This window comes from Camelus ferus, chromosome 3, assembly GCF_009834535.1.
Source record: "Camelus ferus isolate YT-003-E chromosome 3, BCGSAC_Cfer_1.0, whole genome shotgun sequence".
NCBI lineage: Eukaryota > Metazoa > Chordata > Mammalia > Artiodactyla > Camelidae > Camelus > Camelus ferus.
This window is the reverse complement of record NC_045698.1, coordinates 47,411,938-47,437,475: the sequence shown is the minus strand read 5'-3', so window position 1 is coordinate 47,437,475 and position 25,538 is coordinate 47,411,938. Positions and strand designations below refer to the sequence as shown.

The window sequence follows — 25,538 nt, the reverse complement described above, 5'->3', positions numbered from 1 at the left end:
CTAAGGCAGGAGAGGCTACACAACTATGATCCTCTTTAGGCAAATGAATAATACAGAGATGATTTTTCACTTTTGGAAGCAATTCACTGAAATAGAGGTTCTTAACATTTTTAATCCCATGATAATGTGACACATGCTATTCAAATTATGCCATTAAATAGCTTGCTCAAATTTGTTTTTTTTTTGAGAGCCTGTGAGGCACACCCTGTTTGAGGAGCTAAAGAGTAAAGAAATGATGAACAAGACAAAATCCCTGCCCTAAACTCTGGTAGGGCTTATAATCTAGGGGAGGAGCTTAAATTCTGGCAGGGGAGACAATGAACAAGTGAATAAAATAAGCAAAAAATATATATAATTTCATGTATCAATAAGGGCTATGAAGAACAGTGAAATGGGATGAAGGGACAGAGAAGATGATGGAAGGCAGTCAAGGAAGGAGACCTCAATGAAGTGAAGGAGAAAGCTCAGCGATGCAGGTGCAGAGCATTCCAGTTGGAGGCCACGGGCTTAGTGTGTCTGAGGAAGAACAGAGGGTCCAGAGTGGAGAGAGAAAGGGTGAAAGGGGCAGGAGATGAAATACCCCAAGGGGCCTCTAGGGCGTGGTCAGGGGTCTGAGTTCTATTCCAAGTGTGATGAGAAGCCACCAGAGTGGTCCTGTCTAGAGAGATGCTGCAAGCCTCAGCTATGTATGTGACTCTAAATTTTCAAGTAGCTTCATTAAAAAAGGAAAAAAGTAATATATGAAAATATATTTAGTAAAGAAAAAAACTTCAATAAAAGGAAAAAGGAAATATATGAAATCAGTTTTAATGTTACTTAACCCACTAAATCCAAAACTAATTTCAACATGTAATCAATATAAAACATTCTCTTTTTATACCAGATATTTGAAACCCATCATGTACTTTACACTAATAGCACATGTAAATTTGAACATCACAGTCCGAGGGCTCCATGGGTACCCATGGCTAGTGGCCACTATACTGGCAGCACCACAGGGTTCTGGGCAGGGGACACACAAGTAAGGTGGAAGCAGGATCAGGCTTTATGTCTCGTGACTCTGATTCACTTTATTTTACTACCCCAGGAAACATGCATACATGACTGTTTCTTACTGAGGTAGGTTAAAAAAAACCCAGAAACTTTACTTTCATTTTTTTTCTCTTTTTTTTTTTATCATTATACTCACAGCTATGACTTATTACAGTGAAACTTTCATTTCCTTTTAATTACAACATTAATACATGCTTACTATAAAAGTCAAACAATACAAAAATATATAGAGTAAAAAGTGAGAATTTCCTATAAGTCTACCCCCTAAAGATAAACAGTAGCTTAATGTATATCCTTCCAGATTTTTAAAACATACATACTATAATGTAAATATGCATGTATATTTCTTCTTTTAGAAAAAAAATAGGTTCCAAATAATCCATACTGCTCTGAAACCACCTTTTATCTTCTTACTAATAAATGATGGTCATCTTTCTAATACCCAGGTGTCCTTGAAAGAGGGGCAGGCTGGGCGTTAGTCCCACCATGGACACAACACTGTATACGAAAAAGAGTAAGAGGCAGAAGGGCAACTTGATTATAGAGGTTCCTAAAAACACCAAAATGTCCTGGGTGGCCAGCCTTGGCCTCAAAATCTAATAAAGATTTCTGACCATGGATGAATTTACAATGTCTCTGAGTCCCTGTTTCCTCACCTTAAAAAGAAAATAACAGTATCTACCTCACCAGGGCTCTTGGGGGAAGCAAACGAAATGAAACATGCATAGTGCTTAAACACAATGTTGAGGACATAGAAAATATTCCATAAATAATTATAAAATACTTATTTTGTTTTTAGGAAAAGAAACTCAGAATATGTGAAAATCAGAAATTTTGAAAGCACAAGAGCACTTTACAATGTAACCTTCAACCAGAAGTAAAAATATAAAAACAGGAGAGAAGCACAGGTGAACAGGAAAGGCAGTCTTAAAATGGCAGCCTGCCTTCAACTGTCCCCCGCGAAAGCTCCTCAAGAGACGATGTCAGTCCCAGGTGGACACACATCTGAGGTAGGTAGATTCCTTGTGATCTGTGTGTATTACATCTTCCACACCTGTTCTGCACCTCTGTATAAAGAGACCTACACCTCCTTGTAGGCAGTGACTCCAAGGAAACCTTAATTAAAAATGCAGGCAGGAGCTCATGCCTTTCCTAACATCACTGAAAACACCCCGTCCGCAGCATAAGGAAAACTCACTGGCAGGGAGCAATCGGGAGACAATACCTGGTCTCTGATGAGCTCCACTGCAGATTCCTCAAGATCCAGCTCGTAGCACAACCTCATGAAAAGTGGTCCAAATTTATACTCCCCCAAAGTGATATTCCTGTTCTCTGCGTGGTACCTGGTAATCAAAATGATTCAATGAACCAAACAGTGGGACCTGAAGAAGAGGACAGATAGGCCATGGCACGCACTCTGCTAGGTGCTGGGAACACAGTAAAGAATGAGGTTCTTTCACTGTCTGGAGGGGAATGTGCAGAATTAAAGATGATCAGAAGAATCCTGGGGTACAGAAGTATATGAGGCATTTAAATAAACAAACGGGGTTTGTTAGAGGCCCACATACTCTGTGAAATAAAAGGAAAAAACGCAGATTTAATCATCTTAATTTGCCAGCAACCTGCTAGGACTCAGTGTGAGCTTATGTCAGAGAATAGCAGGGGTCTTGCATTTGTAAGCCCATCAGAATGGAACTGTCTTTCTGTGTTCCTGAAGAGGAACAAGAAAAGGAGCAGGGTGATGTTCTGTCCCCCTCAAGTATGGCTTCGTCCCCCATGTAGGATAGCAGACAACCAACAGATGCATTTTACAATGTAGACCAATCTCTCTGTTTTTCTCGGCTCAGGAAAAGGCATATGTGAACTACAGACACCTAGCTAAACAAGTTAAATGCAGTTTTGAAGACAATCTGGTGACCAAACAAAGTACCTTATGATTATATGTAAATCAGATTTTAGGAAGAGTCATATGTGAATGAATCCCAGATACCAGGGGGAAAGCTCTGATTTTAAAAAACAGTATTTTTTAACCTTCTGCTGAAATCACTGAGGAAAGTCATAGTAGCATTATGGATAGGCTATTCTAAACATATATACTGCTAACTAGAATGATGAGTGTACTTTTAAAGAAACATTTCATAATCCAATTATAGAAGTTATAAAAAAAGTTCATTACCTCATTTACAACAGTTATGAAGTAAGTTATATCAAAATATCAAGTCATACACCTTAAATATATACAATTTTTATTTGTCAGTTAAACCTCAATAAAATTGGGGAAAAGAAGAAATAAGTTATTAAAAAGCAATCTAGTGTAGTGATTAAGGATTTTTAGACTGAATCCAAAATGACAGTTTAAGTCCCAGCTGTTTTACCTATTAACTGTGTAGACATGAGCAAATTAATTACCCACTCTGTGCCTCAGTTTCCTCATTTGTAAAATGGAAATAATAAAAGAACTCAAAGAGTTTTTATAAGGATTAAATGAGATGACGTGCCTGGCACACGGTACGTGTTCCATATATGTTACCGCTTGTAAAATGTAGGGCATGCTGAGGAAAACATCTTTAAAAATCAATATATTTCAGTAAGTAGTCTCATGAGAAATTTTGTATCAGATTAAACACGTAACAAAGCAAAACCAAAGGTTTTCCCAATTTAAATGACATTCACACTAATAAAAGTGCTAGAAAGTCACAGAGATGATGTTTCACCTCTTCCTGACAAATGCTCAAGTTGGAGGATCTAAAATCTCTCTAAACCCAACAAAATAGCATGACGAGGAGGAGATGAAGTTGCTCCCCCTTTTTGGCTCATTATTATTCCCCAAATGTGGGCTGCCCGTCTCAGAAGAGAGAGTAACAGGCTGGTCAGGCCAAGGACCCCCCTCTTCCCACTTGTCCAGCTGTCCACGAACAGAGGGCGAGGACAGCAACCAGGCAGAGTCGTTAGCATCAATAAAGGGATTATGAGCCAGACTTTGAATGTTTACGACAGAAGTAAGAGTGGAAAAAGTGTTCAGAATGCTATGCTTTGTTACTCTTGTAAATGTCTGATAGCTTTGGAAGATAAAAAGAAGACTGAGAGGAAAACAAGTCAGAGGATCTCAAATGATTCAACTTTATGAAACTGAAACAGCAGAATCAGGCTTGCTGATACAGTGTGACTGTGAATTAGCATAATCCCTTCTGGAAAATAATCTGGCAGTCTGTATTGACAAGCTTTAAAAGGTTCCTACCCTCTGATCTCAAAAAGAAAATACAAAATAAGCTTTATGCATAGTTTGATCATCATGGCATTATTCATATTGGTGAAAAATCAGAAAATTTTAGCCATTCCATAGGGGCACAGTTAATTAAAATACCTAGCATACAATGAAAAAGTGTACAGCCCTTAAAATATGATTCCTAACAAGCAAAAAATTAATATTATAGTACTAATTAGAAAACAACTTGGGGGAGGGTATAGCTCAGTGGTAGAGTGCATGCTTAGCATGCATGAGGTCCTGGGTTCACTCCCCAGTACTTCTATTAAATTAAAAAAAAAATTTTTTTAAAGACTAAAAACAAGAAAAGAAAATATCATTTTATTACACAGTAATAACTACAACTATGTAAAGTAAACCCTACCAAAACCACAAAATCTTTGCATGAAAAAAATCAGAGAAAATATATCAAGATATTAACAGTGGTTTCCTGGATGCGGTAGACAGGCCCCCAAGATAGCCACCATTAGTTCCTCCTCTCCCTGCTCCATCCACCTGGAGATGGAATTCCTTCCCCTCCCCGTGAATCTGGGCTGGCCTGTAACTTGCCCTGACCAAGAAAATGGGGTGGAAGTGAGGATGCGCCAGTCTGGGCAGCTCTGCAAGGCCTGCAGCCTGTGCTGGGTGTTAGTGCTGGACTCAGGAACAGTGAGATACTTCAGGGGGAGAGAGGGGCCATGTACAGGGGCGCTGAGGCATCAGAAATGCAAAGGAAGCCTTCTTGGGCCTTCCAGCTCAGCCCACTCAGCTGACTGCAGATAAGCAGGTAACATCAGCTGAGATCAGCCTCAATTCCTGACCCTCAGCGGTGTGATAAATAATAATCAGTCGTCATTTTAAGTCATTAAGTTCAGGTGTGGTCTGTTATGCAGCAAGAGATAACCGAAACAGCAGAATCTGTGGTACATTTCTTCTTTCTACAAGAGGTATTTTTGGTGTTTTTCAAATTTTCAATGAAATTTGTGTAACTTTTTTCTTTTTCTTTTTAAAAACAACATTAATTTTTTCACATTATAAAATGAATAATGTCCATTATAGACAGTTTTGAGAAATCAGAAGAGTACACATTTAGACAAACAAAAAATAAAATGTGTAATTCCCAGAGAACCACAGTTAAGTTTTAGTATTATTCTACATACAAATACTTCATATTTTTCTCTATAAGTGTACAGTATAAATACAGGTCCATGTGTAGAAATACCTCTTTAAAGAATGGCAAAAAGAAGCAATGAATTTAACATATAAATGAAGCCCGTTGACTTGGTGTCATGTTTCTCCCAAGTAAGTGAAACCTTTGCTGGGCTTTGCTGTGACTTGCATGAGTTCCTTCTGACAGGAGGAAACTCTATAATGGATCAGACACAGTGCACATGATAGACATAAGCCTGGAAGAGGGAGACTAGTTAGGAAGGAGTCCACGGAAGTGATTCCAGTGAGACACTGGACTAAGGCACTAGTTATGGGGACAGAGAGAGGAAGGCTGGAGATGAGAGATCAGAAGTGGACTCAGTAGGATTTCTTACCCCGTCAGGGAGGAGGGCAAATGAGATCAGAGGAAAGAATGACTCGTCATTGTGACAGGAAACACAACAAGAGGAAGAAATCTGTGTAAGGTGAGTGTGAAGACTGAGGGAATGTGTTAAGTGGGGTTAGTGAGGGGCTGGTGATTGCCTGGGGCGTGAATTATCTTTTTCTATCTTCAACACCTGGCATGTAGTAGGACCCCAGTGTTTGCTAAATGAATGAATATGAATGTGTGGAGCTCAGGGCAGGCATCTGGGCAAGAGATCTGGAAGTCATCATCGTGTAGGTGACAGCGGAAATCTTGGAAACAGATGAGATGGCTCAGGAAAAGGAGTGAGTGAGAAGAGACAAGGCTGGCAGGATTCGTAGGAAGGGCCTCACCTGTAAATGACATTTTTAGCCAGCTCCATATCATCCCGGGACTCACACAAATGAAGCAAGGTTCTCAACTCCTCTTTCAAGATGAGCTTGTTCTGAGTCAGTTTCTCTTCCAAGTTTCTCAAATAGGTTTCTGAAAGAAAGCACAGTGTGGTGGCCATCACTTAGGCTGACTGGGACTGTCAGGAGTCTGACTTCAGGGAGAAGGGAGGCTAGAACCTGGCACATGGCAACGGGCTGCTGAGAGGGGCTCACGGCCACGTAGTTCCCTCACTGGCTGGTCTTGGGAGCAGAGTGCCAGAGAAGCAATGCATCTGTGTCATAGGGCACTGGCCCAGGCCCCACAAGACTTTCCAGCACAATCTCTGGGAGTAGGAGCACAAGAATATACATTTTTGACTACCTGGGTGATGTTTATGCACACTAAATTTTGAGAACTAATGGCCCAGAGGCTTAGCCCAATGAACTGTATCTACAAGTGACCCATGAGAAAAAAGGAAAAAAAAGAAAATGTAACCAAGATATTCAAATAATCGAGTGGCCAGTTACCTAGCAGGAAAACTGAAAGGAAAATAGGAACTGAAGATGGGTTAATCCACGATGGATGACTCACTTGATTCAGGAATACTTCACATCTCTCACTTGGTTCAACTTTACCTCTTTTCCATTCCTTCTGGCCTCTCTCTGCTCAGTTGTTAGAAAGTGTGTACAACATAATGCGCTGGGTAAAAACGTTCTCTAAACAGCAGCAAACCCTCTTTCAGTAACAGAATCATTTCAAAGTGATCACAGTCTATGTCCCTTATCTTGTATTGGTCAACTATGGAGACAAACACCAAAAGGAAACACTGCTGCTTGGCATTAGGAAGGGACTGTATTCTCGCCAGGATGTGGGGTGAGAGGCAAGGCAGGCACCAAGCAAGCATCTGCTTTCCAGAAGGCAGGGCTGTTCGCAGTATCAGAAGCTGCCAAGAAAAGTCTCCAGGATTTGCTCCAAGGCCCAGAGCCTGGGAGGAATGCTGCCTAAAGGAATGGTGTGATATACATTAAAAACATAAGATCAGGAAGCTGAGGCGGATACTGCTCTCAATTTATGAGAAAAGAAGGGCCATTCGATTTGAGTTAATGCAGTGGACCCTCCATTCTTTATCTGCAGATCCAGTAATGGTTAAAGGTTTTAGAGACGGGAAAACATGGACTGAAGTTTAAGCCCTGCCACTTGCATGCTATGGGGAGATGCCCGTCCGTGGGACTTGACTGATGTATAAAATGAGGATGATGATACCTGCCTGAGATAACATAAGCAAAGCAATTAGCACAGGGCCAACTGCCAGGAAATCAGACATTATTCTTAGTTTCATTCCTTCTGTCACTTGTCAGATTTAAGAGGATTTTTTTTATTAAATATTTCTAAAAAATTTTGAATCTAAAAGATTTTAATGGGATGGAGACACAAGGAAGGATAAGGTATGGTCCCTGCCCTGAAAGAACTTAAAGTCTATTCAAGAGACAAGATGTATTTATACAAAGCCACCTGAAAACAGTGACGGAGTAGGAGATACGTCACTGAATATAAACTTAACAGGAGAGAAGAGAAAAATCAGGGTGGCAGAAACAGACTAGGCCTGGTGGAACTAGAGAGGTACCAAAAGGGAAGGAAGGGGCCAGACAGCATTTGAGAAACTGAGGGGAGCAGGGTTTTGTTGGTATGGGAATCGGCATGAGTAACAGCAGAGAACTGGGGGGAAAGGTGGTAAGGGGAAGACTGTGACTAGATTAACAGGAAATCACATCAGATTCCAGAACAGGTGAGGTCCACTATGGAAAAGCTAGGAAGCCGGGGAGGGGGGCAGTTTGAACATGATGTGATCTATAACAGAGTACCACTGTGGGTTCTTCTAATGATGGAACATGGAAAGCATTTTATAAATACCTGACAATGGAGTAGATTGGCACTCATATTAATTGCCTTTCAGAACATATGCACAACAATTATAGCCTTAGAAAGATTGTAACAATTGGATAAACAACTAGTGACATGAAGCCCTAACTCCAAACTTCACAGATCTCCAAAAGACCTGGGGTAAAAAGAAAAGACTATAAATTGTGAGTTTGGGATTTGCAGATACTAACTACTATACATAGACTAGATGAGCAACAGGATCCTACTGTGTAGCACAGGGAACTATATTTAATACCTTGTAGTAGCCTATAATGAAAAGGAATATATATATATATATATATATATATATATATATATATATATATATATACAACTGAATCACTGTGCTGTACACTAGAAATTAACACATTGTAAATCGACTATACCTCAATTAAAAAAAAAGACTCAAGTGAAATCTAGATTGAGTCTACCAAAGTGGAGGTTGTTCTCCCTCTCTCTTATCCTCCTGCTCTGTAGGTGGTTTTATATAACAGCAACAAGCAGAGTGGTGAAAGAAGACTGATTTCTGAAGGGCTGAACTGTGAGAGATGGGAAGCCAGAAGGGTTAATTAAGTGCTTATAATATCTGACAGTGAGAAAAAGGAGAGCAGAAAAAGTCAATAGGGACAAACAAAAGAGTTATGAAAAAAGAGCCTTGCTGTGTTTATAAAGGAATTTTGAAGTACTGGGAAAACCTCAATGTGCAGGACAGAGGGAATGAGTGCAACAAGATTTCTCAAATGCTGAAAGGCAATACGACCTAGGGTGGCAGTGCTGTGTTTTTAGATTTTTATAATAAAAATTTTTAAACATACCTATAAGTTGAGAGAACAGTATAATGACTTCCTATGTGCCCATCACCCAGCCACAATTATCAATGTTTTGCTAATTTTTTAAAGAAACTTTTGTTTTAGTCTACTGACTGTTCCAGCAGAGTAGAAAATATGAAAATGCATCATACATAGCACTGTTTTGCTTCATTTTATTCATTTATATAGATGTGTGTGTCCTGCAGATGCGATGCAAAATTTATTTTGCACTGAGGGTTGCGTTAAGTTTGAAAGCCAGTCATCTGCAGCAGTTCTCGGACTCTGCTGTGCATATGCATTGTCTGGGGCCCAAGGTTTGGCATTTCTATCAATCTCTCAGTTGCTGCTGAGATCTAGAAGACTCGGATCTAGAAGACTGATTGTGGCACTAGTTTTAGTGTTCCTCTGGGATCCTGGGAAAAGGGATAAGAGGAGAGCTGTAGACTCCACAGTATTAGAGAGTCAGGTGAAAAGGTGCATGTGAGGGTAGACTAGGAAGCTAAGAATAAACCATCTCAATTTTTTCTGAGACATAAGGTCATTGAAGGAGAGCCTGAATAGAGAGAAAGACAGAAGAAAGTTGAATGACAGATCACTGAAAGAATTAACAAAATAGATTTGATTACCTTTGGTACCAGGAAGATTACATCCAACAGCCACCTTCTTATGCTGAAATTCTTTTAATTTCACAATATTATCTGTAAGTAGATATCTTTTAGCTAAAAATTAGAGAAAGAAAAAAGGTAAAATCATTTTGACTGTTTTATACTTTGCAAATGAGTAGAGCCTGATTGCCTCTTTCTAATAAATGATCTCCTCTTCACTTAGTATAAATAATCCATCTAGACAGGTACAAATATAACAAGCATCCTGGTGGGTAAAAAACTTTCCAAACTACCGGACAAGTTTTGTGTGTGTGTGTGTGTGTGTGTGTGTGTGTGTGTGTGTGAGAAAGGAGCTACTGATTGTTTATGGGGATGGGTAGACAGGAATCTGGGATCTGAAAGACAAATGGATAGCAAAACAGGTATATCTAGTTTGGGTTTATCTAGGTAGAAGCATACAGGGTAGAGGAAAAAGCTATAGTGTGACCACTGGAATTCCCAATCGTGTTATTGGTGAAACTAGGAGTTACCACCTCTTAGATATGGATTTCTGGTATCCTCTAGACATATCAGGAATCAAGTAGAAATGGTGAGTTTGGAAAACATTACTTCTCTAGGATGCTGGGCTGTGCATGAAGAGGAGTTTGGTCAAAGAATTGTCCACTAAAAGAGCTCTGTGTACCGCAATAACGATGTAACAACAAAAAAACCCAAAAAACAAACAAACAAAAACTGCTGCTGATTTTCTAGAAAGGCAGTCCAGAGAAGTGGTTACAGCAGGACTCTATTGTTGGGCCGCCTGTTTTCAAATCCTTCCTTTACGCGTTCCTTCCGACCTTGGGCAAATTACTTAGCCTTGCGGTTTCCTCCTCTGTAAATGAAGAAAAGAGTAGTATCTTTCTCACTGGATGTTGGGAGAAGAAAAGTAATGAATGTATGTAAAATGCATTAAAGCCTGACATACGTGTTAAATATTTTATTCTCACTCACCAGCGTTTTCAAGTTTAATCATTTCCATAAAGATATTAAGGGATAATTTTACAAATAAACATGCTCAAGGTCTTGCAGATAGCTGCAGAGCTGGACTCCAAACTCGGAGTCTTAGACCTCCCCTCCCAAGCTCTGCCGCACAGTACACCTAAGGGGGAGGGAGTGTTCCTGGACAGCAGCATCCCGCAATCCGGGACAATACTACAGCCCCAAGGTCATGACCCAGCACACAGGCGTCCACGACCGCTGCACCCACGCGCACAGGGCGAGGGCATGCCCGGCTGCTCTAGGCCAGGAAGTGACTGCAGCGCTGTTATTTCTCCAAAGAGACGCCCGCTGCAGTGTAAAGCTCCCTTCTGTCCCATCCCTCCCTTCCTTCACGACCCGAGGCCGCAGATACCTCCGACAGGGCAGCGGCAGCATGTGCAGCCTGAGCCTCCCACCCCGGTATACACCAGATTCCGTAGCGCCTGCAGCAGCAGGACTTCCTTCGAGGGCCGAAAGGCAGCCGCCATGCTGTCCCGGGCCGCACCAACTGCGGGAGCCAGGGGAGGGGGGCGGAGCGTCGACTCGCCTGTGACCCCACCCCTTCCTGTGCCCTCAGGCCCCGGACCGGCATTCCGCTTGGTATGCTCCAAGATGGCGGCACCCATAGTGCGGCGCGGGATCCTCCTGACGCGGAAAGTGTTGCTGCCTCAGCTCTCCCTGGCAGGTTGGTGGCTGCTACCTTTGTGGGGCTGCTTCATTAGGACCCCTGAGAACTCTGTTCCTTGAGAGAAGGGAGCGTTGGGCTTTCAAGTGGAGAGGAAATGCTTCTGGAATCTAGTTGCTAGAGAGACCATTTGAGGTGTTTGGTAGCCAAGAGGGGAGGTAAGTTCTCTGACCCGTCGTCTCCTTCCCTACAGTAAGTGTCGGCCCGTTCAAAGATGTGAAGAGCAGAGGGAGTCGCGGCGGCATTAGGGCTTTGGCGTGTAATTTGCCAGGTTTGTGTGTTAAAGTGGTCATCTTTTTGCTGCCCATGAAAAGCCCAAATGTGACCACCCCGGGGGCTATGAAACTTTCCTCCCTGTTAAGTTTCCTTGAAGGGACATCATAAACGTTCTCCTCACTACCTCACACGTGGCCAGACACTTGGTTTTCACCTGGTAGAGGAATTTCTCAGTACTAACCTCACTTTACCTCATGACCTTGGGCACAACTTTTGACTGACCTTTCTTTGCTAAAGTTTTCCATGCAGACAATAAATGGTAGTAGTTACTTTTAAAGTACTTTAGTATCTGAGTGAATGAGAGCCCACTCAAAACTTGCTTAAAGAATCTGCTGATGAAGACATTGGAAAAGTTTTTTTCAATTTACAAAAGCTAAATCCTGACAGGTGTATCCGATTATATGATTAAACTAGGATAGTCACAGCTGATTTTTCCAATGCTTGTTATCTCCTCTTACCAACATACCTCCTCTACCCCCTATTTAAAAGCAGTACACACTTGTTCAAGTTCTTTAGGAACAGTCTTTAAATATCAACTGAAACCTCATAGTTGGCCACCAAAAGTTTGCTAAGGATTAACTGGTTGACCTAGCAGATGAAAATATTTAATGCCACACATTAGATAAAGAGGTGTGCACAGTACTTGGCACCTCAGAATTAACTGTTATAACTATTTAACTGTTGTAACTATTTACCAGCATGTTTAATTATGGTTGTTATTGTTGTTAGTAAATGCTTTTCACTTTAAACTAGACCTTGGATTGTCAAACAGGGAGAGTATCATTGTTGCTTAGGTTGTTTGGGGGCAATCATTCTAACAAGGGAATGGAAATTAGTTACAAGTGAATTGAGAGAATTTCTAGTTAGCATTTTGTTCTTAGTTTGAACTGGTGAACTTGTGGTTGGTTACACCTGTGCCATTCCATTGTAGTAGCTACTAGATATGTGTGGCTATTTAAATTAGTTAAAATTAAATAAAATTAAAAATTCAGTTCGTTAGTCATATTAGCTATGTTTTAAGTGCTCAGTAGGCACCTGTGGCTAATACCTACTGTATTGGGCAGCTCAGAATTGAACATTTCCTTTATTACAGAAAGTTATATTGCACAAGCACTGGGTTAGATCATAGATGAAAGAAATCTTGAAATCAGGAACTGGACGCTATAAGGCGAGTGATAAAAGTATGTAGGATAGTACATTATGCACCACTAGGGGGTTGAGAATGCTGATAAGGAACTCTTAAGTCATCAAAACATCTTGAACCATTACAGGATAAAAGAGGAAAAATGTTCTGATTTGTATAAATTCATGACAGATCAATTTTGGGAACACTTTGGTGCTTCCATTGATTCACCTTACAACATATTGGAAAAGAGCAACTAAACTGATCAAGAGGATGAAAGGAAAATTTATTGAGATAAACCAAAAAAGAAGAGGCTAGAGAAGGAAACTTATTGGGCACTTACTACATATTGGACATTAGGCTGGGCACTTAATATATGTCCTCATTTAAATTGTGATGCAGTATTTCCGTTTTACATATGAAGAAAGAGGCTCAGAGACATGGTGTTACTTGCTGACATTTTCATAGTATTTATTAGCACGGCAAAGAGGCACACTTAGACTTTGTGACTCTAAAGCCTATCTTTGTCCACAATCACACTGCTTCCTTTTGGATGTAAAGCATGTTTGCAGACATTTTAGCAAAGGCCAGAATAACTATAAAATATACACAGAATAACTATGAAATAAACAAATTTTTACTGAACTTTCAAATTCTGGTCCTTGGAGATACCTTTTTAAAATTAAATAGAGGAAATATTTCTTTTTATAGTGGATACTTATCTTGGAATATTGTTGTTTCAAAAGTTGACTGTCTGAAGGGTAAGCAGGCTCAAGAAAGAGTTGTGTATACTCTTGAGTGGCATAATCAGAGTAGGATTACATGGTCTCAGAACTCAATATGTGAGACTGATACTATCCTATCCCCTTGCTACTTCAGTGTTGTCTGAAGGTCAGCATCATTACCTGGGAACTTTTGGAAATGCAGAATCTCTGTCCCCACCTCAGACCTACTGAATCAGAATCTGCATTTTATCAGGATTCATATGCACATTAAAGTTTGAGGAGCTGATCTAGATTTTACATTTTGCCATTGTCCACTCAATTTAATGTTCTGTCTGACTTTGTAGAAAGTCTTTGGTTCTGATGTTACATGTACAGACCTTCCAACTATTATACAGAGGTGGAAAGAACTTTAAGTGATGCCATTTAAAAGTATCTCAGAAAGATTAACATCCTGCTTTAAAAGATTTACAGAAAATGGAATGTCTTTCTAAGATGTAGTAATTTCCTATTGCTGCTGTAACAAAATTACCACAAATTTGGTGGCTTAAAACAACACAGGTTTATTACTGTTCTGTAGGTCAGAAGTCTGATACTGGTTCTTACTGTGCTAAAATCAAGGTATTAAAAGGGATGTATTCTCTTCAGAAATCTCTAGGGGAGAATCTGTTTCCTTGCCTTTTTCACCTTCTAGAGACCACCTGCATTCCTTGGCTGATTCAGACATCTTCTAAGTGCACAGTGGCAAGTCAGGTACTTCTTATCTCGTGCTGTTTTTCATGCATCACACTAACAACCTGTCTCCATCTTTCACTTCTTAAGGATTGTGATTACATTGAGCCCACCTGGATAACCCAGGACTGGCGCCTCATTTTAAGATCAGCTGATGTGCTGATCTTAATTCCATCTGTCACCTTAATTCCCCTTTGCTGTTCACAGGTTCTGACATTCACATGTTCTGGGGTTTGGGCCTGGACATCTTTTGGGGGTACATTATTCTGCTTGCCACACCTGGCAACTCACTCCTGTTTGTCATTGGTTTCTATTAGGAAAACTTTCCACTTGCCAAATTTAAATTCTTCATCCTTGTACCCATTTATACCCATTTCCTTTTGTTCTATTCTTAATGGAGATAAAAAATGATTACTGGTTAGTTACTTATAAGCAAACATTAAAAAGTTCAACTATATCAAAGTTACTGCACTTACCCTTTGTAAAGTTACTAGTCCTAATTTATTTTATTTTAAGTTCATATGATCCCCTTGAACAACTGCACACAGGGCATTCTGGGACCCCTGGCTTTCCCCACCGCATCACCACCCTTGCTTTTTGTCTCCCAATTTAAAATTCATGAACATTGTTGTAGATAACTGTCTTCTCTGGCTTTAGAATGAGGGCTGATCTCTTGTGCTAGAATGAATATGCTAGGAAAGAAATAGAGAATAAGTGAGAAAAGGTAATAATAACAAGTAGAGAATGTGTAAGTCGCTGGTGCCCTGGAGTATATAACTTAAAGAGTCCCCTCCTCAGCTCGTGCTCACATAGAAAAGTTTCCCACAGAAAGATTATTTTGTTTCTGTGTCAGATTGTTAGAGCATGCGGGGACCTTAAATATCCCCCAGTCAGCTCCTTCACATAGCTGCAGGGTCTGAAGTTTTCTACCAGCTGGTGAAGCTCAACCTGAATCTCGGGTCTGCTCACTCCTGACCTGCTGTACAGCTGTGCACCTAATGTAACGCCATCAGTATTCATCCTTCTTGGCAGATCTAGGAATGTAACTGACAATTTATAACATCGTTTCTCTGGACAATATATTCTAAGTTCCAAACATCTAATCATTTTAAAAAATAATGCACTTGAAATGTAGGCACTTATTAATAGTTACTATTTAGAAAGAAAATCTTCGTTCCTCACTGAGCCAGTTTTTGGAAGCTTTTAATATTATTGCATCATTTTAAGCTTCAGACTTCAAATTTAGACAAATTTTTCTAATAAAGGTCTGACCTTACCCCTGCTTAAGACGAGGGAGGGACTGGTTTTGTGTATAAACACATACAGGTGTGTTTGTGTTTGTTTTATTTGGGAGATGGATAAGGAATAACAATAACATGCAAATACTGTGTTTAACCAGCTCCCAGGCCTTCTAGTTGTATTTGGCTTTTGGTCTGCTGTGACCTTCAGGTAATTATCTGCCATTCATTCCTTTTTAATTTTTTTTAAACAGCTTTATTATTTATTCACATACAATTTACCCATTTAAAGTATTCAGCTTAATGGGTTTTTTTGTATATACACACAGGTTTGTGCAGCAACCATCACCACAATCAATTTAGGACATTTTCATCACCTCAAAAAAACCCCATACTTATTAGTAGTCACTCCCCATTTCCCTCCAAGCTTTCCCCATTATTGCCTACCACCCCCCAGATCTAAACAACCAATAAGCTGCTTTTTATCTCTGTAGATTTGCCTGTTGTGGACATTTCATATGAATGGAATTATATAATATGTAGTCTTTTTGTGACTGGCTTCTTCCAAAAATATGATTTTCGAGGTTCATCTATATTGTAGCATTAATCAGTACTTCATTTCTTTTTGCTGAATAATATTCCTTTATAAGAATATACCACATTTTGTTTATCCATTCATAAATTGGTGGATATTTGCATTTTCCACTTTCTGGCTGTCATAAATAATATTGCTGTGAACATTTGTATATAGTTTTTTGTGTGGATACAGTTCATTTCTCTTGGGTATATACCGAGGAGTGGAATTGCTGGGTTACCCGCTAACTCCATGTTAGCGTTTTGCAGAACTGCCAAACTTTTCTGACGTGGCTGTACCATTTTACATTCTCACCTGCAGTGTGTGAGGTTTCTAGTTTCTCTACATCCTTGTCAACAGCTGATATTATCTGCCTTTTTGATTATAGGCATCCTAAGTGAGTGTGAAGTTGTGGATTTCAGTGTTGCATTTCCTTAATGGGAAATGATATTAAACATCTTTCCATGTACTTGTTGGCTGTGTGTGTGTGTGTGTGTGTATTTTAGAAATATCTGTTCAAATCCTTTGCCCATTTTTCTATTGGGTTGTCTTTTTAAATTTTGAGTTGTGAGAGTTATTTATATATCCTGGGTACAAGTCCCTGATAAGATTAATGATTTGCAAATATTTCCTTCCATTCAGAGTTATGCTTTCACTTTCTTGATGGTATTTTTTGAAGCGCAAAAGATATTAATTTTGATTAAGCTGCCATTCATTCTTTCTCATTCGTTCCTTGAGCTCAAGTTTATTGAGCACTGCCATATGCCAGTCATTGTGCCAGGTGTCATCTTGAGGGCTACCTCAAATTTGGCTTATTAGGTTTCTCTTATTTACCAGTAGGGTGCTGGGTGACTGGGTAAGGTATTACTCTTTGCTTTATGTGAAATAAGGGGAAATATGCTTATCTAAGTCTGATGGAAGTTTTAGTCTGATGAATCATTGAATGAGTCAAACCACCGTTCAGCAAGTATTTGAGATTCTAAGAAGAGGTTTTAAGACCCATCTAGGCTCTAAGTTAGTGGAAACAAATGGCTCCTAGTCCTTAAGTTATCGGAACAAAATAAGCAGCATTTTTACTCATAATCTTATGATAGAAATTTTAACAGATTTTCTCCATCTTCTGCTTGTTAGAGGTTGAATACATGTTGTCATGAACTGAATTATAAACTGTGCAATATTGGTTACAATTTCATAGTAGATCTTTAAATAATCTTAAATGGAAAATATGACAAAGGTACGTTTAGTAAAACAGATTAAGTGAACCTGTTGTGAAACCATGCCTGTGTTTACATAATTGTCTTATTCCTCAGGTAAAAGATGCCTGCTTTCTGCAGCCTATGTGGACAGCCACAAATGGGAAGCAAGAGAAAAAGAAGATTGTCACCTCGGTAGGTGGGCTCTTATATGTGTCATTTCCATTCACTCTGTATGTTTGTCATCATATATTCATATGAGATATATGTGAAATGATGCTTTTATGATAATCTGATTCTGATAAGCACATTTTAAATCTTAAAAATTAGACTATTGTTTCACACATGGCAAAATCATTTTTTCTATCTTGCAAATTTCTTTCTTTTTTGTCTTGATGATCAGTCTCCCTGAATTATATAAACAGTTCTTTTTTGTTCATTTTTATTGTATAGTTAGTACCATGCAGCCTGTCTGTGTTTTATCTACAGAATCAGTCTTTACTATAATGGTTGCAAAATGATGGTTTTCCAGCTTCATGAATACCTCCACATTTACTAATTAGTACTCAGTATTTCCCATAAGCAAGAACCTTCTTTTTCTCCCATTTCTTTCTTTCTCTGTTTATCTATTTATTATCAGTATGATATTGTGGAGTCCTCTTTTTTTTCTTTTAATGATTCATTAACAGATTTGACTAGTAGAAGCTCTTTCAAGCTGCCTCCCAACGTTGCATCTCGTACCTTTCCTGCTGTAGCCCTGAAATCGATTACAGATGACCCTTGAACAACCAGGGCTAAAGGCACCGACCCTCAGCGCAGTCAAAAATCCACATATAACTTATAGTCAGCCTTCTGTATAAGTGGATTTCTCCCTAGCCAAAGTCTCACATCCATGGATTCAACCAGCTGTGGATCATGTGTGTAATCCTATAGTACATCTTCAGTGAAAGAAATTCACATGTAAGTGGACCTGCACAGTTCAAACCTGCTTTATCCAAGAGTCAGCTGAATTTCTCCAAGGAACACTGGTTCTTTTTATTAGGGAGTATTATTAGACACCCAAGATCTGTGTACTAGTTGTCCTTTTGCTGCTGTGGAAGTTTTGCTTCTTTGCCCATTCATTGGGCAGAGCTAGAAAATATACATATACACATAAACATACATATGTACACATACATATAAGCTTACATGTACATATTTTACAAATAATGAGTTCATACTGAACCCTCCAATTCCAGTTCATCCCTATAGGGTTCTTCCTTGCCATCCTCTATTCCCTATTTGTATCTCCCTTTCATGCTGAAAATGCTGGCTCCCAACTGGGACAGTGTTTTGAAGTGTGGCTCAGTATTGGCATTGCAGGTTATCTAATTTTGCTGTCTTCTAGTAAGTGCCCTGTAGTCATTGTAACAGTCAAAAATACCCCTATGTGTTCTAAAATGCCCTGGAGAGCCAATAGTACTTTGGGGGGGGGGCACTGTTCTCGTGATGAAAGCAGTATGAACTCAGTGAATTATATTGCAAAGCTTGTTCTGATGTGCCATATATGAATGATAACAAAAGTGCTAAGTGCAGAAAGAGGAAGAAGCATTTTGGCAAAGCTCCTGTTAACACTTTCCCAGGTATGAAGGGAAAATTAGGAAATAAGACCATTATATTTGGTGCCTTGGTATGAGTTACAGTCAGCTCTGTTATTTGGAGACAAACCTAGGGAATATTGTCATGGATTCCTGAGTAAGCAGATGCTGTTGCCAAAGAATGAGCATAATAATCTGCAATGAATAAATATCACGTGGAGGTAATTGTCTCCTTCTCTCTGTTAATATTAGTGTACTTAGAAAAGCAGTACCAGCTACTATTTACTGAATCCTATCCTGCCAAGAGTACTCTCTGTACATCCTGAGTCCCTGTGCAGTCAGAATTGATTTTTCCTCACCCTATGTTCTTACGCAGTGTGATGTGGTGAAGAGTACGCCCTTGGAGGGATGGTCTGATTGTGAACCTCAGCTCTGCCAGCCTTCAGAAACTGTCACTTAACCTCGGTTCCTGTACCTATATACTAGGGATGATGATAATGCCTACCCCAGATAACAGCCTCACATATAGTAGGGGCTCCAGAAATATGTGGAGGGAACAAGTGCCTAGGCCCCTTGATCTTACCTCTATAAAACATGTGATAAGGTTTTGAAACTCGAACTGCTTGGAAGAAAAAGAGGCTGTTAGAAACAATATTTTTTTCCTGCTGTGTAACTGAATGCAGTTAAAATTTTCGTTTGTATGTGACATAACTGCATGTTTTCCCTAATTCATAATTGAGCCTTTGGGCTGGGATACGGGCTGCATGCCGATGATTGGGCAGTAGGTGGCAGTGTGGCCTCTGCGGAGACCGCGCAGCCTGTGGAGCCGGGGCGGTTGGGCACGGGCTTTTGGAGAAGCCTCCTCGTGCGCTCGTGAGCGGAGGGCTGCCCCCGGCATGTGGAGCGCTGTGATTGGCCGCTGTGTTCTGGTGCGGGCTCGTTGATTGGGGGAGGGAGGAGGGGCGATATGAGGCTTTCACTCCGTGCATCCCCATTGGAGGGCGTGGGGTGGGGTGGAGTGGATCGCGGCTGGGGAGGGAAGATGTGTGGGTGTGGGGCATCCATACTCTTAAGTGATTTTGCCTCCAGGCGGAATCTGCGGAGACCTGGGTTCTTTCTGATGGTGGTGCAGCTTTGGTGCCTCAGCTCTTTAGTCTCGTTAGTGGTTTTCCATTAGAGCCTTGGGGGAGAGCTGATAGAGATCTGTCCAGCTCCCCGTGTGAGGGTAATTTATTACTATGGAGAGCTTGATTAACATCAGGAGTGCTATTTAGTGCAGGTATACCTACATTGCATTCTACGGAGGAGTCAGGCCATGAATGCAGGGCAGGCCCTCTGACATAAAAGCCAAAAGGCAGCCTTTGTCACTTCTATCTGTGTTTCGGGTTCGGTGCTAAGCACTTCACGTGTACTATTCCATTTAATGCTCACAACAGCCAACTGAAGAGCTGCTGTCATTTTCCTTAGAAATGAGGAAACTGAGTCCAGATTCTGATGTTTGCTTAGGGCCATGCAATAGATAGTCTGTTGCCTCTCTGCTCAAAAATAGCATTGTTAGTTATTGCTGTAGTACCTGCAGTTCTACCATAGTTGTCTTCCCTTGCATTGAAGCAGTGGGTCTCTTGCTTTTAAAATAATATTTTCTGATTGCCGTGTAATACTTACTGAAAAGTGCACAATTCATAATATATAGATTGATGAATTATCAAAATGAACAAACGTGTGTAATAGAGCATTCCTGCCACTCCAGAAGCCCTTATTGTGGTTCCCATTTTCTTCAAAGGTAACCATTATCCTGACTTCCAACACCATAGGTTATTATTATTTTTAAAACATTTTATATTGGAAAATGTAAAACAAACAAAAGTAGAGTACATAGTATAGGGAATCCCCTTTGCCCAACACCTGGCTTCAACAGTTGTCAGCTCGTATAGCCAGTCTTTACTTCATCTCTATTTCTGCTTATTCCTCCATCCTGATCCTTTGGATTATTTTGAGGCAGATCTCAGACAGTGCATCATTTTACTCATAGGTATTTCAATATAGACCTCTAAAAGATAAGGATGTTTTAAATATCATTAGCATATGTAAAAATATTAGTAATATTTAAATATGCAATATTTAGTCAATGGTCAAATTTCTCTGATACTCTCATAATTTTTTCTAATGGTTATGCACCATTACAGGTCCATACAGTGCAATTGGTAATGTTCCCCTCTTCTCTTGCCTCTTTTTAAGTCTTTTTTGTAGAAACATACAAAGAGAGAACAGTATAATGAACCCCTGTGTACTGTCACCCAGCTTCAACGGTTATCAGTTCCCTGCCAGTCTTAATTCATCAAACCCCTATCCCATCCTCAGGTTACTTTTTAACAAATCCTTGTTATCAGATCATTTTTTATATATTTTGATATATACCTCTATAGATAGGAATTTTTTTAAAAACCCTAACTATAAACCATTCTCATATCTAAAAATTAGTAATTCCTTAATGTCATTAAATATTTCATCAATGTTCACATTTCCTCAGATGTTTTATAAATCTCTTTTTAATTTACAATTTGTTGAAATGGGATCCAGATAAGGCCCATACATTGTAATATGTTGAGGTGATTTTTATAGGTTTCTTTCTCTCTTGCAGTTTATTTGTTAAAGAAAATGGGTCTTTTGTCTTGTAGTGTCTCACATTCTGGATTTGCTGCTTTCATCCTTATTAACATCCTCCTCTACCTTCCATATGTCCTATAATACTGGCAGTTGGGAAAGAAGCCTTGATCAGATTCAAGGTTTGTTGGGTTTTTTGTTGTTGTTGTTGTTTTCCCACTTTTGCCATGAATACTTCATAGGGAGTGTTGCTTACTCTTGTCAGGAGGCACACAGCATTTGGTTGTCCCTCTGATGTTAAAGCCATTTGTGATTATTGCTTACACCCATTATTTCATGAAGAGCTGCAAAATGTTGCTATTTTAATTCTATCATTTCTTCCTCATTTATTACCCAGAAGATTTTTGTTAAAGAATTTTCTTTCATCAACAGTTTAGTTATACTGAGATATGGGAAGATACAATTTTCAAAAAAATGAGTTGACCTCCTACCATCCTCCAAAGATGATCAGCAAGGGTTTAAAAAAATACTCATGAATTTAAGTGTTTCAGACATTTTAATCCATTGCAGTTGATGTTTTTATTGAAAAGGCCTCAGTTCTTCAACTAGGCTCTGTAGGGCCCTAGGCATTCTTGAACTTTCCATCTCAAATCAGATTTCAGTTTTAGACTCTTTCTGTACTTGGCTTCCTTTTGGTTAAAATAAACCCTGAATTAAAGCATTGTTTCTGAAATTCCTTCATTAATCATGCAGATCTGCTGGGGAGGTTCAGGGTGAAAGTGATCAGTGTTAGCCAGTTAGCAGCTGTTGAATTATAGACTAGGGTCTGCAGTTAATAAGACTCAGGAGAAAACCATTCTGGGGAACTGAGTAAGTAGGGTGCTGATCGGAGGGCAGGCCTGAACCTACCTGGGTTCCATGAGAAGTTTGCTTGGGTCTCTCTGCCTGAGGTAAGGGCCTAGGTGACTTGAACTGAATTGGTTCCTGAGCCCTACTGAACTAATGTTTTATTTTGGATTTTTCACTCTATAAATAGTCATAAAGTAAGGGATACCTTTTAGTTTCAGTTACTGCTTTTCAGTTTTTGTTTTAAGAACTCCCTCACTACAGGTGTAGCCCTAGGCAGTCTTGGCTTTACCTGAGGATATCTGAACCAGCTTCTCACCTTAAAAAGGCCTTGGTTCTATCCTCTGTTCCCTGTAAGTCATTAAAACCACAGCTCTGTGTCACTGGGGACCTGCAGATGCTCTCAGGTGACTGCTACCCTCAATACTCCCTTAAACACTCAAGGTTTGTGCTTCCATCTCTCCTTTAGCCTCTGGCATTACTTCTGTCTTCTTGAATGCTCAGTCATATATTTTAGATGTTTTTAACACTTTATCTAGGTGTTTTGTTTTTATAATGGGGGGAATTTTTTAAAGGATACTTAGTCCACCTTATTCCTGAAATGGAGTTCAGTTTAATATCATCTTTGAATGTAGGAGCAACAGCCAAGACTTGTTTCAAGGTCCCTCCATGGGTAGTTCTCAAACATAACTCACTTGAGTGCTTGTAAGGCTGCATCACAATCTCCTGGGGCTTTTGTTAAAAAATTTGTATTTCTCTGGTCTCACCTCATAGCTGTGGAATTAGAATCCCCCCTTGGGTGTGAAGCTTAGGAATCTGAAGTTTTAAAATTTTAAAGCCTCTTTGGGGTTCTAATCCTTAACCAGGATTACACTCCTGTACTTGGGATAGTGCAGGGTCCTCAATAAAATCATTTATGTCCTTAGATTATCAATGGTATTGTTTTCTTCAGATAAAAAGAACACTCTTATGCTAGTGTACATTTCATTTTCTGGACATACTTCCACATTGTCTATCCAGCTTTAAGTTTTCTTAAATGAAGAATTCGAATTTCAGACTCATTTCCCCCTATAGTCTTTATTGACCTCAGCCATCCGCTGCAGTGCACATTCCTGAGGAGGCTGAGTGGCAAGCAAGAAAGCATCTTCTTTGGCACATCTCTTTGAATAAAACCTGGGCGTCTGCTGGCCTCTCAATGAAACGTGAAGTGTAGTTTTGACTGTTGAAGCCTCAGTCCAGAAGCCTGTGGCGCTGACCCTCTGCAGACCACAGCTGCCCAGCTTTCCTGGCCATCCCTGCTCGGTGCGGTTTTCTGCCTCATTCATCACACCAGTGTTACCATGTGAGATGATTGGTCACATTATATTTAGCATCAAACCTTTCTCTGACTTACAGTATGCAAATGTTATTCATCAGATGCTGGCTTTGCAGCTGTTGTCTTTTTTTGAGGCCCTAGCCGATTTTACTTGCCTGAGGATATCCGGGTGTAAAGGATTAAAGTGGAATCTTGATTTACCACACTATAGGAGGCTACTCAGTCTAGTGTTTATTTATACATTGTTCACTGGTTGAAACCCATGAGGAAACGGAGGCCATTTTAATTAGGCCAGTAGATCCAGATCTTGCATTTTTTTTGTTAAAATATGGCATAAAGGGAGTTGATTCTTTATACTGCTTATCATCTGAACACAAGAGCTTCTATTATGAAGTGGTCATAAAGATTTGGTGTCATCAGAATGCTGTTTAGTATCATTCTATGAGCAGCTAGATTTAACAATATTAATTTGCCTTAGTATGAAGAGGTTTTAGGGACTTCTTTGTGTGTGTGTGTGTATGTGTGTTTTAAAATTTTTAAATCACATAGTATCAGTCCCTTTAAGATAGTCGTAAGAAAGTAATTACTTTCACATCATATCAGGTTTTAGTGGTTTTGCAAAGTTCCTTTCCCCTAGTAGCTATTGAGCCATTGAGAGCATTGCCCCAGGGAAATAAAAAAGAGTGGTTAAGTGCACAGCAATAAGTCTTTAACAAATACTTGTCATTAAATTGCCTGTCCCTTTTTTTCTTCCACTGGGAAGTAAAAAAGCTTGGAAGTCCAATCAGAGTTGACCATTGAACAACATGGGTTTGACCTTCGCAGGTCCGCTTATACATGGATTTTTTTTTTTTTCCAATGCAGTACTGCACAATGCAGTTGGTTGAATCCGGGGATATGGACAGCTGACTGGGGGACTTGAGCATCTGTAGATTTTGGGGTCTGCCGTGGGTACTGGAACTGATCCCGTGAGGATACCAAGGGATAACTGTATTTCTTTTTCCTTCCTTCCTCTCTTTTTTCCCTTCCTCTTCACCTCCCTTATTTTCTTCCTTTTATTTATTTCTTTAGGTATTTATTGGGTGCCTTTTATAAAACTCTTGTAGGAACTGAGAATATATCAGTGCCTTGAGTCCTTACCTTCATGGAGTTTATTTCTAGGTGTAAAAGACAAAAAAAAAAAAAAAAAATCGCCCCCCAGTACAGACCACTTTATGTAGGCATTTGTAGGTCATAGAAAATATTTTAGATTTTATTCCGAGTATGGTAGGAAGCTGTTGGCCGATTGAGAAAAGAAAATGACAGGATCTGATTTATCTTTTAAAATGCTTGCTCAGACTGCTGTGTGGGAGTTAGATTGTAGAGGTGGGGACAATAGTTAAGGTGACCAGAAGGGAAGTGAGAGGTTAGCGGGTAGCGGTGAGATATGTGTGTGTGTATGTGTATGTATGTTTCAAATCCAGAGCTTGTATGGTTGCAAAGTATTAAAAAGGATAAGATCAAGGATGATGCCTTAGTTTTTGGCCTGAATAAGCCAGCGAATGTAGTGATCATTTACTGAGATGAGAAAGGCCTAGGAAAAGCAAGTTTGGGGTGGAAGTTTGAATTATTAAGAGGACATGTAATATTAAGATACCTATTAGACACCAGAATGGAGATGTCACCTATACAGTTGGAAGTGTAAGTCTGGAGTTACAGGCAGAAGTCAGGATAGGCATTTATGTGTGGAGTCAGTAGTCTGTAGATGATGATTAAAGCTGTGAGGAAGAGAGAATGAGATACCCAGGACTGAGCAGAGGGTGAAGAGTCTACTCCTCAGACTTGAGGCATGCCAACATAAAGAAGTCAAGAAGAGGAGATCCTGCAAAGGAACCCAAGATAGAGAGGAAAAAAAGAGCATTTCATGAAGGATAGAATAGTCAGTTGTATTAAATGCTAGTGAGAGGTCAAGTAAGATGAGGCTGAGGAGTTAACCACTGGATTTAGCAATATGGAGGTGGTCTTTGGTGTTAGTAGAGCAATGGAAACCAAAATCTGATTTAAGTGAGTTCAGGAGAGAA

General features: G+C 39.8%; 2 protein-coding genes across 10 annotated transcripts in view; one reads left to right on the top strand and one right to left on the bottom strand.

Moving 5' to 3' along the window:
- The window catches only part of PTCD2 (pentatricopeptide repeat domain 2), a 28,997-nt gene extending 17,888 nt beyond the window's left edge, over positions 1-11,109 (bottom strand). The window contains exons 1-5 of one of the 6 annotated variants that reach the window (XM_032473971.1): positions 10,967-11,097; positions 10,352-10,447; positions 9,598-9,690; positions 6,224-6,353; positions 2,279-2,396 (exon numbers count right to left, since the gene is read on the bottom strand). In XM_032473971.1, coding sequence (XP_032329862.1) covers positions 2,279-2,396; positions 6,224-6,252 — 147 coding nt within the window. In that variant the 5' untranslated portion in view covers positions 6,253-6,353; positions 9,598-9,690; positions 10,352-10,447; positions 10,967-11,097. The other 5 variants (XM_006176693.3, XM_032473965.1, XM_032473986.1 and 2 more) reach the window with 5 other exon arrangements.
- Positions 11,110-11,170: 61 nt separating this feature from the next.
- Positions 11,171-25,538, top strand: part of MRPS27 (mitochondrial ribosomal protein S27) — a 105,467-nt gene continuing 91,099 nt past the window's right edge. For 3 of the 4 annotated variants that reach the window (XR_004317510.1, XM_032473941.1, XM_032473929.1), the window contains exons 1-2: positions 11,171-11,278; positions 17,254-17,331. Coding sequence is in view for 2 of the 4 variants with exons in the window: in XM_032473941.1 (XP_032329832.1) it covers positions 11,206-11,278; positions 17,254-17,331 (151 nt within the window). In the remaining 2 variants the exon portion in view is untranslated. Of the gene's footprint in view, positions 11,279-11,316; positions 11,437-17,253; positions 17,332-25,538 lie in introns of those variants that run through there. The other variant, XM_032473939.1, reaches the window with a different exon arrangement.